We start from the raw sequence: 14285 nt of genomic DNA, 5'->3' as shown, positions 1-14285 counted from the left end.
CTAAGTACCTAATATCTCCTTTTCCAAGTCAATAATTAACTTTTATATTTGTTTCATACAGTCTGTTGAACTGGACTAAAGTCAAGAGACCTGGCTTTTGTTCTGCCTTGGTGGTTCTCAGGCTTCTTATCTGTAAAATGAGATGGTTTCTAAACGCTTTTCTATTTTTTAATCTCAGTAGGAATGCCGATGCCTATGTGTTGCAGAACAAGAAAACCACCTAATTGCTCTTAACATATGTCAGCAAAATTATTACCAAAAAGATGTCATGAGAGATTCATACTACCTGTATTTCATATGTGAGTTGCTTCAGTTGACTAAATAGCATCTATAGTGGCATCTGGGTGGCTCAGTTGGTTAAGCATCTGACTCTTGATTTTGGCTCAGTTCATGATCTCAGGGTCCTGGGATCGAGCTTTGTGTGGGGCTCTGTGCTTAGCAAGGAGTCTGCTTGAGGATTTTCTCTCTCCCTCTACCCTTCCCCCCACTCTCTCTCTCTCTCTCTAAAATAAATAAATCTTAAAAAATTTTCAGTAAACATATATACCATTATATATGTTATGGCAATTGAGTCAGTACACAAAAGGTTAATAAAAATAGAAGTAGAAAGCTGGATAAAATGAGATTATTTGAGTTATCGTCTTGTCTAATCCTTATAAAACTCTCTGGCATTTGAACATAAGAACTGAACAGTACAGCAGGTTCCCCTTTAAGCAGAGCCCAGAGCAAGGAGAACACATTGCTCATTACTGCCTTCTGGAATATTTTTCCAGGCGTAAATGCATGCAGTGTAAATTACTAGCATTCTCCTTTACCAAAAAGAATATGTTCTTTTTTTTCTTTATGTACTATCTAGCATAAAGACGATATTCATTAAGAATCAAATAATAATGAAACCCCATTGGGTGGTTCAAGCATCAGTATTGAGGATGAACCAAAAAGCATATTCTATGACACTTAGAATACAGTGCAATTGTTCTCAATATCTAAAAACAACTGCTGAAATGAACATGGTATGAGTACTTCAAGACCTTGAATAAAAGCAATTCCAGTTGCTTTGTGTTTCATTAAAGCACAAACACATGCAATGTACACAACACAACTTTACACTTCCCAATTTGGGCTCTATAAAAGCTACATGATATTTTTCTCTTGATTTCCTCTCCTTAATTTTTGGGTTCACATATTTATTTCATACATTTTCCTAACATTAAACATATAATCTATGGAAAGCAGTGCTATTTATCAATTGTATTTTATTAATGTGGTAGATTAAAGATGATATTAAAAAGTTTGCCATGAGTTTCCTCTCTTTTGAACTGCTCAGAGCCCTAATAATTGCTCAGCTTCTGAACTGAATTTCCAAACATCCTTTTCAAAAACTTTACGTTCTCTCTTAAATAGTGGAATCTCTCCACACAATCACCAACCTCTACAGAAGAGAAGCAGAAGACAGAAAGTGTGTATAGGTAACCCCCTGCTCATGTTTCTGAAAAGGACATAAAATAGGCTGACAAAGAATATGAGCATTAAGTGATAAAAGCAGCAATTTCATTTAGAGAGGTTTTTAGTTTCTTTGCTTTTATTTGTTTTTTCATTGTAGTGGGGAGAAGTGGTAGCACCAATATGAATGCAGAGAAAATATTTGCACTAAAGATATGCAGAAAATGATCTGCAGGTATCTGGGCAACCAGGAAGAGAACATTTACACAGTGAAACCAGAGAGGTCTATAAGCTAAGAAGGAAGTAGAACCTTGTAAGATACATTATAGGAGTTGAGCACAAGTATTAGACAGGGCCAATGGCCTTGTTTGCCATGGATTGGAGTTCAGTGACTGACTTGAAAGGATACTGAAGTCACAGGATAATGCAAAACTCTCAGGTATGCTATAGAGTGTAGAACATGTGGGGAGACCATTTCCTCATTGTATACTAATATATTGTTCTTCTGCCCAGTGCTTGCAGTTAGGCAATGACATGTTATCAGATAAGCATGTCCCAGTTGGTATGTGAGCACTTAAACTAACTAAATGCTATAAAGCACTGCTTTTTCATTCCAGAAACATGTAGACCTAGGAATTTTAAATAAATCAATTTTTATTTCATATAGCTTACTTACTTGAGCAGAGAATGCTAAATATCTATAGCTTGAATTTCCCTTGGAGTTCTTCTTATATTTCTGATCAATCTCTTATGAAGAGTAACCTTAAAGGGCATCCATATTCTCCCCAAGGCAGAGCCTGTTATTAATACAGTGTTAGAGCTCAGTCAGAAAAATTCCAAGTGTTGCTTCCTTTGTTTTGATAAGTTCTCTATATTAGCTCCTATGTGCACCTTTATGTAAGGAATCACTGTGCAGGCCAAATGTTCCTTTCTCTAGATAGCTTATAAGCATCTGGATAAATTTACATTAGAAATTCAATTAACTTTATATTAAAAGGTCAATTAACTTAGCCATGATAGAGATTGTTTTTAATTACTTTTCCTTGCAGGGCTTCTCTTCTTGTCCAAGCACAAGTGACACTATCAAATGATAGTCTCATTACCTGTTGGGTGCCTGAAACTCATATGCAAAACTCACTGGAAAGGACGGTCTTGGTTAAATGAATTTACTTTTATAATCCTTAGGACTTAGAATATCAGTAAGCAATGACAGGGTATTTTTGCTTAAACAATCTCTATAATATTGTTCATGACAGTATCCTTCATTATTTGTCCTTGCTGGTTTCTCTTTTCTTGGTGGAAGATGATAATAAATAAAAATTATTTTAAATAGTTAGCCCTTATTACATCATATCACAGTATATTGTATGAAAAATGAACAAATGATTACATTAAAAACAAGTGATTCTATTCCATTAGAGGGCTCTTAGTTATCTTTGTGTTCACATGGGTCACAATTTAACTCATTCATGTGTCACTAGAGGACTTATACTTGAGATTACCACTTGACACTATATAACAAGTTGTAGTGTAGTGTCTACTTGTTACCAGGAGGTAACCAATACTAAGCCATCACTTAATCAAAAGAAATAATGAAAGAAAGAAAGGTATAAATATATAAATAATATATATGATTATATTTTACATATTAATATACTAACTCAGATCTCCAGGTGATTAGCAACTTAAAAAGAAAACAAACACTACTCAGAAGTTTGATATAAGGTAAAGTCTGCAGATGAAATTTTTTGCTTTCTTTTTGAAGAAGGGACCAGCCTGTACCTTACAGGAGCAGTAACAATATGCTAAGTATGATATAAACATTATATATATAGTTCTCACTACAACCCTATGAGATATAATTCATTGTTTCCATTTTACTGATGAGCAAACAGAAGCTTATATTCCAGCCAAGGTCACACATTTTCACATTCTAATGGCAGAGTCAGAAACTACACCCACATCAGTCTGCCTTTTCAGATTTCCCATTTTCTGCTAGGATACAAGAACAGCTCTAAGAGTAGTGAGACCATGAAGTGTTTATAAAAGTTGATTTGGGAGTGTGTTGGAGGGCAGTTTGGGAACTGAATCAGAGGAAGGGAACAGTTTTGGCCAGTGCAACTCAAAGAGTGGGGCCACAAGAATATAAATTAACTATGTAATTAAACATTTTCCGCCATATTTATAGTTTCTCAGTGAAGGGAACTGTGCACTGATTTGCATTCCAGTGGATGCTTCTTATCTCCTCCAACCATTAACAGTTTGCAAACCAGCAAGCAGTCCATGGACCACACTTGGGTGGCACAAGCTTATGAAATTTTCCTTTACTGTGAACATTTAAATGATTTTGGATAAAAGTTATCCTTAAAGTTACTCTATGTGTTTTTCCATTTATAAAAAAGTACTAAAAAGCCACATCGGGGCACCTGGGTGGCTCAGTCAGTTAAGCATCTGCCTTCAGCTCAGGTCATGATTCCAGGGTTCTGGGACTGAGCTCTGAATTGGGCTCCCTGCTCAGTGGGGAGCCTGCTTCTCCCTCTCCAGCTCCCCCTGCTCATGCTTGTGCTCTCTCTCTCTCTCTCACTCTCTCTCCCTGTCAAATAAATAAAATCTTAAAATAAATAAATAAAAAGCCACATCTTATCCATATTTCAGATACTAATGAAGGCTTAAGTCTTAAGTGTTATAAAACTATGGGGGCCCTTAATCTTAGTTGAATTGATACTACTCTTACCAGTTTTAATTAGCCAATCTCTTCCAAGAACAAAGAAAAATAGTTATCTTAAAGAATGAACAATACTGCCATCAAACAGCATGATGTTTGGAGTGAAATACAAATTTTAAAAATGTGTTATTCATACCTGCACCTCCGCCAATGCTTAGAATCTTAATTTCTGATTTTCTATCACCAATCCTGAAAAAAAAAAAAATTATGTAGTTTAAGAAAAATATGCTATGTGCTTTGTAAAATCTGATTATCGAGTCTAGTTGAAGAGAACAAACTAAAATTATAATGAACAAACACTAGGCCAACATGAAAAGTCACACTCATGTCAGTAGTTACACTGTTGTGTTTAGAAATCTTTAGAAAATAGGTTCCACTCATTAATGATTTTCAACTGGGAGACTTTTAGAAACAGCACTATAAACATTTCGGGGATAGGAAATGCCATTTGTTTATAGATTGTTTGGAGAACAAAAACAGATAAAGTGGGTCTTTGAGTCTAGTGATCTAATAAGCCACCCGTTATAGATGGGAGGAAGGCTAAAGTGATTCACGCTGTATATCTGCCTTCCTTCTTTCTTGCTAACTTCCTTTCAATGAACAAATGTTTATTAAACATTTATTATGTGTCTATATTTAGCATTGGGGATACAAAAATGAATAAAACACTACTCTCAAGTTCAAATGTGAGATAATAAAGCTCAGTATTAAGAGAAGGGAAAGATGGCTGAGTAGGAGGACCCTGAACTTATCTCCTCCCACAGACATACTGAGGCCACAGTGACATATAATGCAACTCACCCTGAAAACAACCTGAAGACTAGCAGAACAGATATTCCACACCTAAAGACATAAAGAAGCCATATCGAGAAAGGTAAGAGGGGTAGAGATGTGGTAGGAAGCAAACCCCCAGCATGGCAACTATAGGCTGGAGGGATCTCAAAAGCATGGAGAAACTTCCTAAGGAGTGAGGGGGTGAAGCCCCACCTGAGGCACCCCCTGTTATAGGAACCTGTACCAGGAAGACAAACCTTCATAACATCTGGCTTTGAAAATCAGCAGGAAATAACTCCAGGAGAGCCAGGCTCTAGGAAACAGAGACTGTTCTTAAAAGGCCAGCACACAATATCACTCAATCAGAGACCCAGTACAGAGACAGAAGTCTGAAAAGTACCTGGACATGTAGGGAGGAAATTGATTGACTAATCTTGGGATTTGTGCTGGAGGGGCAGGGATCTATAGAAGCTTTCTCCAGGAATGGAAGTGCTGGCAGGCATCATTTTTCTTGCCCTTTCTCAGTCTGGCAAGCTGGATGCTGGTAGGAGACAATGCTGACACTCTCCGTCTACTGCTTGCTCACACAAGGGACACCCCTGGAGCACCTGGTTCTGGCAAATGGGGGCATTGCTCTACTGAGCCCCACAAGATGCCTTCTACATAAGACCACAACTTTCAAGACCATGAGATATAGCTGACCAACTAATGCATAGAAATAAACAGAGAGTCATATAAAATTAGAAGACACGGGAATATGTTCCAAACAAAAGAACAAGATAAAAATCAGAAAAAGAACTAAACAAAACAGATAAGCAAGGTACCTGATGCAAAAATGAGAGTAATGTTTATAAAGATGCTCACCAGATTTGGAAGAAGAGTGGGTGAACTTCATGAGAACTTCAGTGAAGAGACAGTAAATGTAAAAAAGAACCAATCAAAGCTAAAGAATACAATAACTGAAATGAAAAATATACTAGAGGGAATCAACAGCAAATTAGAGGATGCAGAAGAAGAGATCAGCAATCTGGAGGTCAGGATAGTGGAAAGCACCCAGGCTGAACAGCAAAAAGAAAAAAGAATTTTCAAAAAAATGAGGATAGGTTAAGGGACATCTGTACATCAAGTGTACTAACATTTGTATTACAGGGGTGCCAGAAGGAAAAGAAGGGGAAGAAAATTTACTTGAAGAAATAATTGCTGAAAACTTCACCAACCTGTAGAAGGAAGCAGTTCCAGGAGTCACAGAGAGCCCCAAACAAGATGAACCAGAGGAGGTCTACACCAAGATACATAATAATTAAAATGCCAAAAATTAAAGATAAGATGAAAATCTTAAAAGCAGCAAGAGAAAAGAAAGCAGTTACGTACAGGGGAAATCCCATAAGGCTATAACCTGATTTTTCGCCAGAAATTTTCCAGGCCAGAAGACAGTGGCATGATATATTTAAAGCTGAAAGAAAAAAAAAAAAAAAAAAAAGGCTACAACCAAGAGTATTTTACCTGCAAGATAAACATTCAGAATTGGAGGAGAAATAAAGAGTTTCCCAGACAAACAGAAATTAAAGGAGTTCATCACCACTAAACCAGATTCACAAGAAATGTTAAAGGGATTTCTTTATGTGGAAAAGAAAAAGCCATAACTAGAAATAAGAAAATTATAAAAGGAAAAAAAAATCACTGATAAAAATCAAATAAAGCTAGGATGAAGGATAAAACACAAAAGTAGTGAAATAAATTCTAGCTCCAAAATTAGTTAAGGATTACACAGAATAAAAAGGTGTAAAATATGACATCATATATATAAAACATGGAGGGGGAGTAAAAATGTTTTTATTTTAAAATGTGTTTGAATTTAAGCAACCATAAACTTAATATAGACTGCTATATACATAGGATATTATATGTGAACCTCATAGTAACCACAAAACAAAAACCTATTAATAGATACACAAAAAATAAAGAGAAAGTAATCCAAGCATTACACTAAAGAAAGTCATCAAATCACATGGCAATAGAGCAAGAGCAAAAGAAAAGAGAGAAGAACTACAAAAACAATTATCAACAATTGTAAATATTCACCCAAAATAGAGGCACCTAAATATATAAAGCAAATATCAGACATAAAGAAGTAACAGTAACACAATAATAGTAGGGGACTTTACATGCCATTTACATCAATGGATAGATCATCCTGGCAGAAAATTAATAAGCAAACAGTGGCTTTGAATAATCCATCAGAACAGATGAACTTAGCAGATACGTACAGAACATTCTATTCAAAAACAGCAGAATACACATTTTTTTCAAGTGTATATGGACATTCCCTAAGATAGATCACATGTTAGGCCACAAACTTGTATCAATAAACTTAAGAGAATTGAAATTGTATCAAACATCAGAAAAGATCACAACAATATAAAACTAGAAATCAATTACAAGGTAAAAAAAAGGAAACAAATGGAGGCTAAATAGCATGCTACTAAAAAACCAATGGGTCAACTAAAAAATCAAAGAGGAAATTAAAAAAAAAAATACCTGGAGACAAATAAAAATGGAAACATAGCAGTGCAAAATGTTTGGGATGCAGCAAATGCATTTCTAAAAGGGAAGTTTATAGTGATACAGGTCTACCTAAGAAACAAGAAAAATATCACATAAACAATCTAATCATACACCTAAAAGACTGGAAAAAGGATAAATGAAGCTCAAAGTTAGTAGGAAGGAAATAATAAAGATCGAAAAGGAAATAAATGAAATAACGACTTAAAAAACAATAGGAAAGATCAGTGAAACCAAGAGCTGGTTCTTTGAAAAGTTAAACAACTTATAAACCTTTAGCCAGATTCATTAAGAAAAGCAGAGAGAGGACTCAAATAAATCAGAAATGAAAGAGAAGTTACAACTGACACCACAGAAATACAAAGGATTATAAGAAACTACTATGAAAAATTATATGCCAATAAATTATACACTGAGAAAAAGAAGAAATGGATAAATTCCTAGAAAAATACAATCTTCTAAGACTGAATCAGGAATAAATAGAAAAATCTGAAGAGGCAGATTACTATTGACAAAATTGAATCAGTAATCAAAAACTTCCAACAAACTAAAGTTCAGGACTAGAGGGATTCACAAGAGAATTCCACCAAACATTTTTTTTTTTTTTTTTTTATTTATTTATTTGAGACAGAGAGAATGAGAGAGACAGAGAGCACATGAGAGGGGATAGGGTCAGAGGACGAAGCAGACTCCCCGCGGAGCAGGGAGCCCGATGCGGGACTCGATCCCGGGACTCCAGGATCATGACCTGAGCCGAAGGCAGTCGCTTAACCAACTGAGCCACCCAGGCGCCCTCCACCAAACTTTTAAAGAATAATTAATACCTATTCTTCCCAAACTATTCCAAAAAATGGAAGAGGAAGTAATGCTTTCAAATTCACTCTGTGGGGCCAGCATTACCCTGATACCAAAATGAGATAAAGATACTAAAAAATTTTTTAAAATACAGACCAATATCCAACATAGATGCATAAATTTTCAACAAAATATTAGCAAACCACATTCAACAACACATTAAAAGGATCATTCACCACAATCAAGTAGGGTTTATACTGGGATACAAGGATGATTCAGTATCTGCTAATCAATCAATGTGATATACCACATTAACAAAATGAAGGACAAAAATCATATCATCTCATTAGATGCAAAAAAGCATTGGACAAAATTGAACATCTATTCATGATAAAAACTCTCAACAGAGTGGGCTTAAAGGGAACATACCTTGAACATACCTTAACATAACAAAGGCCATATAGGAAAAACCCACAGCTAGCATCATATTCTGGTGAAAAGCTAAAAGCTTTTCCTCTAAGGTCAGGAAAACTTCATGAGAACTTCAATGGACAGAGTAGTAGAACAAAAACAGATTTAAACAAGTTCTTAAGGAAACTGGAAAGGATAGATTCAAGGACACCTATGAATGAATTGCCTTCCTTTGTTCTAATTATCTTCCCACTCATAATCATAGTCCTAATACAACCATCCCTATCTATGCTCTTGGTTAATTCTTAAAACTGCTTTATATCTGGGGCGCCTGGGTGGCTCAGTCGTTAAGCGTCTGCCTTCGGCTCAGGTCATGATTCCAGGTCCTGGGATCGAGCCCCGCATCGGGCTCCCTGCTCGGCGGGAAGCCTGCTTCTCCCTCTCCCACTCCCCCTGCTTGTGTTCCCTCTCTCCCTGTGTCTCTCTCTCTGTCAAATAAATAAATAAAATCTTAAAAAAAAAAAAAAAAAAAACTGCTTTATATCTGTAGATAGCATAATGAAGCTATGGAGCACAACACCAAGGTTGAAGTCCTATCCTACTGGTACATTATCCTTAAGCAAGTTATTTAATTTCTCTGCATCTTTATTACCTATGAAATAGGATAATAATATCACCTACTGTATAGAATTGTAGTAATAGTATCTAGTTTAAGGAACAGTTGTGGGGATTAAATGATTTAATTCATGTAAATCTCTTAGAAATGTGTCTGCACATGACAAGTACTCAACATATATTAGCAATTGTTATTATTCCAGCCACAGCTAAGTGATTTCACTCTTTGAATCTTCACAATTTTTCTATGAATTAGACACTATTATGAACTCACTTCATATATTATGATTAATAATTATTGAAAACTTACTATTTTCTAGTCAAGGATCTAAATGCATAACATAACAACAACAACAACAAAGTTTATTATTTACAGCAATATACTGGAACTCTCCCCATCCCACACCTCACCTCCAGATGGGGATTGTTTCTCCAAGGAAACAAACCATCTTGGTGAATAAACTTACAATATTGACATTTGAGAATCTCCCAACAAACAACTGAATCCACATCCAGTTGCTACAGTGAGCCACCCACTCACACACCCAGTGAACAAACTTCACTTACACACACAAAGAGGATCTGAACACCGTTTTAGTGTCTCACTATTGATTGGGTGGACAATCAAATCACATCAGGTAGCTAGGGAGCTCCCCTAACATAAGAGAGACCAAAAGAAACAGAAAAAGAGCACTCAGAAGAAACATGCAGAGAGCAGAGGAAATTTTTATAATAGATAAAAAAGGTATTACATGAACAGGCTATAAAAAAGACCACTTTTGAAAATTAAAAATATAATAGTAAAAAATTAATAGAAGGGCTATAAGATAAAATTGTAAAAATTGGATATATAAGAAAATTAGAGAATTAATTCAGGAGGTCTGGTGTTTGATGAATAGAACTTCCAGAAAGAAAATCAGAGAGAAGGGATGATAGAATAATACCAAAATTTCCCTGAAATGAAAGATATGAATCTTGATTGAAATGGCCCAGGCACTACCCACAAAAATGTGTGAAAAAGGGATGCCTGGGTGGCTCAGTCGGTTAAGCATCTGCCTTCAGCTCAGGTCATGATCCCAGGGTCCTGGGATCATATCCTACCTTGGGCTCTCTGCTCAGTGGGGAGCCTGCTTCTCCCTCTGCCTGCCACTCCTCCTGCTTATGTTCTCTCTCTCTCTCTCTGACAAATAAACAAAATCTTAAAAAAAAAAAAATGTAAAAAAGTCCCACACCACAACTCTTCTTAGAATTTCATAATACTATAGAACATCCTTAAAACTTCTAAGTAGGAAAAACAAAAACAAAAAAAGGTCACAAGCCAAACATGAGCAATTTGAAGGACATTGGATTTCTCAATGGAAACTCTAGTTGCTAAAAGACAATGGAAAAGTACCTTTAAATTTCTAATATAATATCATTTCAGGATAGAAATTACTATCTAATAAAGATGACCACAGATTGAAGGCACTTTTAAACATACAAAATCTCAAAAAAGTTTACTTTTCATGCATTCTTTCTTGGGAAGCTCTTAAAGGACAAGAAGGAGAAGAAGAAGAAAAGTCTAAAGAAACCAAGAAAAGAATGACATGAGATCCAGAATCAGGGAATTCAATATTGCAGAGAGGGGAAGAGAATTTCTAGAAGGTGAAATAAATTCTCTTTTCAATAACTGTATGGCAGATCACCAGCAAATCACCACAGACTGGAAAAGATGAACAGAGAGCTCCAGAAAAGATGTTCCCATGAGGAAAAATTAACAGATGACTTGATTTGTTGGACTATATTGAGAGAAGATTAATACTTCTGCTTGGGGTCCAAGTAGTGACAGGTATATAGAAAACTAAGAAAAGAAACTAAAATCAAAAAAATAGTTAACTCTAGGAAAAACAAAAAGTACCTGAAAGGACATGTGATTGTAGTATAACGTATCATTCAATTATGTATGATATGTACATAGGCAAATAATATAAACATTCAAATTATTGAACTGAAAATTTTGACATAAATAAACTGACATGATAGGGGAGGAAATGTATATGTTTATTTAGCTATTTTAATACAGTAAAAATAACATGTTATTTAGAATTAGGAAAGAAAATTTCATAAGAAACAACTAAAATACTTCAGAATGTTGGAAGTGGTTCCTTCTGAAGAGTTGGAGGAGTCAGAGAGATGGGAGTGAGTAGGGCTAGGAGGCAGGTTTGTTTTTTTTTTTTTTTTTTTTTTACCACTGCAATGCTAATGTTTTTGAAAGTTCTTCAGTCTTTCACAAATTCTACATTCAGTATTTCTAAACAGATTGTGTACCCCATGAAGATAGGGGTCATCATCATTCATAATGTTTAATCCATCCCTGGTGCCTCTTCAGACCACTGATGACTGAAGAAAACCAAGGGTCTGGATAAGCTACAACCTGAACACAGACCTTTAGTATTGCAAAAGAATTCAGAAATTAACTCATTTCCTTTAATTTTAGAAATGAGCAAAAAGACCCACAGAAGTAAATTATTAATTCCTAGATAAGAAGTTATCTGTATTTGCTGTATGCTTTGATTTTGGCATCATTGTTCTAATACTTACTAATTATTAATAAATTATATAACACTCTATTTAAAAAAAATTAAAAACTGAACCATGAGAAATATAAAGGGAAATAGAATTCCATACACATCCAAAAATGCCTGCTTTCATCAGGCAGGGGTACTATCCCAGTGAAAGAATTTCAGGCCTACAATAGAGAAATCCAGCAAAAGATAAAATATCAGTTTTCTTTGCTGTTGCAAATTGGACCCACAGTCAGTCATTTCTTCCCAGTTTTCTATCATTATTTCCTGAAGCAGAGTATGTTACAGCAATCCACCCCCAGATAGGTGATTTGATTATCCTTAGCATGTGGAATCTTTTAGTCTCATAATGCTTATCAGCTCTAGCACAAATTGAACACATTAATCACCAAAAAAAGAAGTCTGCAAGAAGGATAGGAACTAGTGAGTTTCACTGATAATGGGAAAATGCCCTTTTTTTTTTTTTAAAGAACCATACTGCTAATATGAAGTTAAAAGAAAAAAAAAGGTTTTTTTTTTTTTGTTTTTTTTTTTTTTTTTTTTTTAGAGTGATAACTGTAAGAATGGATAAGGAAGTGAATTTAAATGTGTATTAGGAGAACTGAGAAGCACACACTCCTCAATCCTCAGGGGCAAACAGTATTTGGTAATTATTTATACTTTATTCTAATGAAAAGAATACTAGACTCTGCATTTGGGACTTTTTTGAAATGTAAAATCTGGAGGAGGGCTGAAAAATCTGAGCTCAAAGATTTAGTATCTTTTCCCAAATGAACATGGATGTGTGCCTTCAAATGGTTAACGCTTATCTCTGCGCAGCTGGAAGTACTGCACAAACCGGAGCCTTTGAACGTGGAAAGCGAGCATCTAACTAAAGCACCGCAGAAGAAAGCGTGGTGGGGGGGGGGGGGGGGGGGGGGGGGGGCCGAGGAGGGCCGGGTGAAAGCTGCTATCAGTAGCTCCTTCTTATCCCCGCGCGCAGCCCACAGGGCTGGGCTCGACCCATCTATCATTGCACACAAGGAGCCCGAGGCTTGTCTCTTTGACAAAAACGTCCTTTTTTGTTACCTTGCTATTATGCCTGGCAGCTTCTTGTCCATGAATTCCTGCATGCACTGGTGTTCCGTGGAACTGTTGAGAAACCTCCGAAAAGATTCAACGTATCTGTTGTGGTCAGAAAACAAGCTCCTCATGGAAGATGCCATGTTTGGTTTTCTGATGGAAGACAGAGAACGAAGTTTTAACTTCCCCCTCCTTTTCTTCCCCGTTCCTTATTTTTTCTCCTCACAGCCACCAATTTCTACCCTCCCTCCCCAGCAAAAAAAAAAAAAAAAAAAACTGCTTTGAATTTAACAGGCACGGAAGGCGGCTGTGCAAATCTCATTACGTCAGTCATTTGTACAGGACTTTGCGCTGCTACTTTAACCCCTACATTGTTGTTTTGTAAGAAAGGGAGGTGGTAAAGCAAAGCAACAAATCCACTGCTAAAACTTGTTTTTTTAACGCCTGAAGTTGAGAAAGCCAAAAAACCAGACTGGATTCTAATCATTTCCTGTTTCGCAAGCAGCAACTAGCAGTAAATTTAAATTCCAAGTGGGACCCCGGCTGCTTTAAGGGCCAAAGGCGACAAACACAGGGATAAACACCCACGTAAAAGGCTACAGACCACTTTCAGAAATCTACCCCTGCTGAAATCTTTGACAGAAGAATGTCCTCTGCCTGCCTCCATGCTTTCTACAGGAGAATTTCTTGCCTTGCCCCTTCTCAGTACTTGAACTTTACACTCATTCACTGCATCTCTTCAAACGCTGATTGGTTGTGTTGTGTTGTAAAGGAAGTCTCTTTAGCGTAAACTATCAGGGAGGAACTTTTAACTAGAAGGTCTGAGAAGCCTGCCTGGGGGGCAATGAAGGAAATGAGAGAAGACTCTCAGGGCACAAATGCAGGAGAAAGGGTAAAAGCCAGCCGAGTCTGTAGGAATCATTCCCGAAGTGCTTCTGAACATAGAATCTTAGATACTTAGGGTTGGACGAGCCTCTGGTGGCCCAGTGTTGTCACCAGTAAAAGACCCAAAGTGTTAGAATATCTACATGCTGGACTTTTTACCTGGGAAGTGGTGTTAAAGAAGACCACTCCCAGGGCGCCTGGGTGGCTCCGTCAGTTAAGCATCTGTCTTTGCTCAGGTCATGATCTCAGAGTCCTGGGATCTAGTCCCACATTGGGCTCCTTGCTCAGCCACGGCGTCTGCTTCTCCCACTCCCTTGGCCCCCCTCTCCTCCTCTCTGATTGTGCTCTCTCTCACACACTCTTCCAAATTAATAAAATCTTTAAAAAAAAAAAAAAGAAAGAAAGAAAACCACTCCTCCAGCATAGGATGTTAATAACAGTATCCATCT

The 14285-nt window shown here is 36.5% G+C and overlaps 1 protein-coding gene across 2 annotated transcripts in view; it reads right to left on the bottom strand.

The window, feature by feature from the left end:
• Positions 1–13185, bottom strand: part of HNMT (histamine N-methyltransferase) — a 41606-nt gene extending 28421 nt beyond the window's left edge. The window contains exons 1-2 of one of the 2 annotated variants that reach the window (XM_021695828.1): positions 12958–13185; positions 4305–4357 (exon numbers count right to left, since the gene is read on the bottom strand). In XM_021695828.1, the coding sequence (XP_021551503.1) occupies positions 4305–4357; positions 12958–13094 (190 nt within the window). In that variant the 5' untranslated portion in view covers positions 13095–13185. The remainder of the gene's footprint in view (positions 1–4304; positions 4358–12957) is intronic. The other variant, XM_021695829.1, reaches the window with a different exon arrangement.
• Positions 13186–14285: the final 1100 nt, after the last annotated feature.

This window comes from Neomonachus schauinslandi, chromosome 3 (genome assembly GCF_002201575.2).
Source record: "Neomonachus schauinslandi chromosome 3, ASM220157v2, whole genome shotgun sequence".
NCBI classification, from domain to species: domain Eukaryota; kingdom Metazoa; phylum Chordata; class Mammalia; order Carnivora; family Phocidae; genus Neomonachus; species Neomonachus schauinslandi.
Note: the sequence above shows the minus strand (reverse complement) of the source record. Positions and strands in the feature narration are given on the sequence as shown.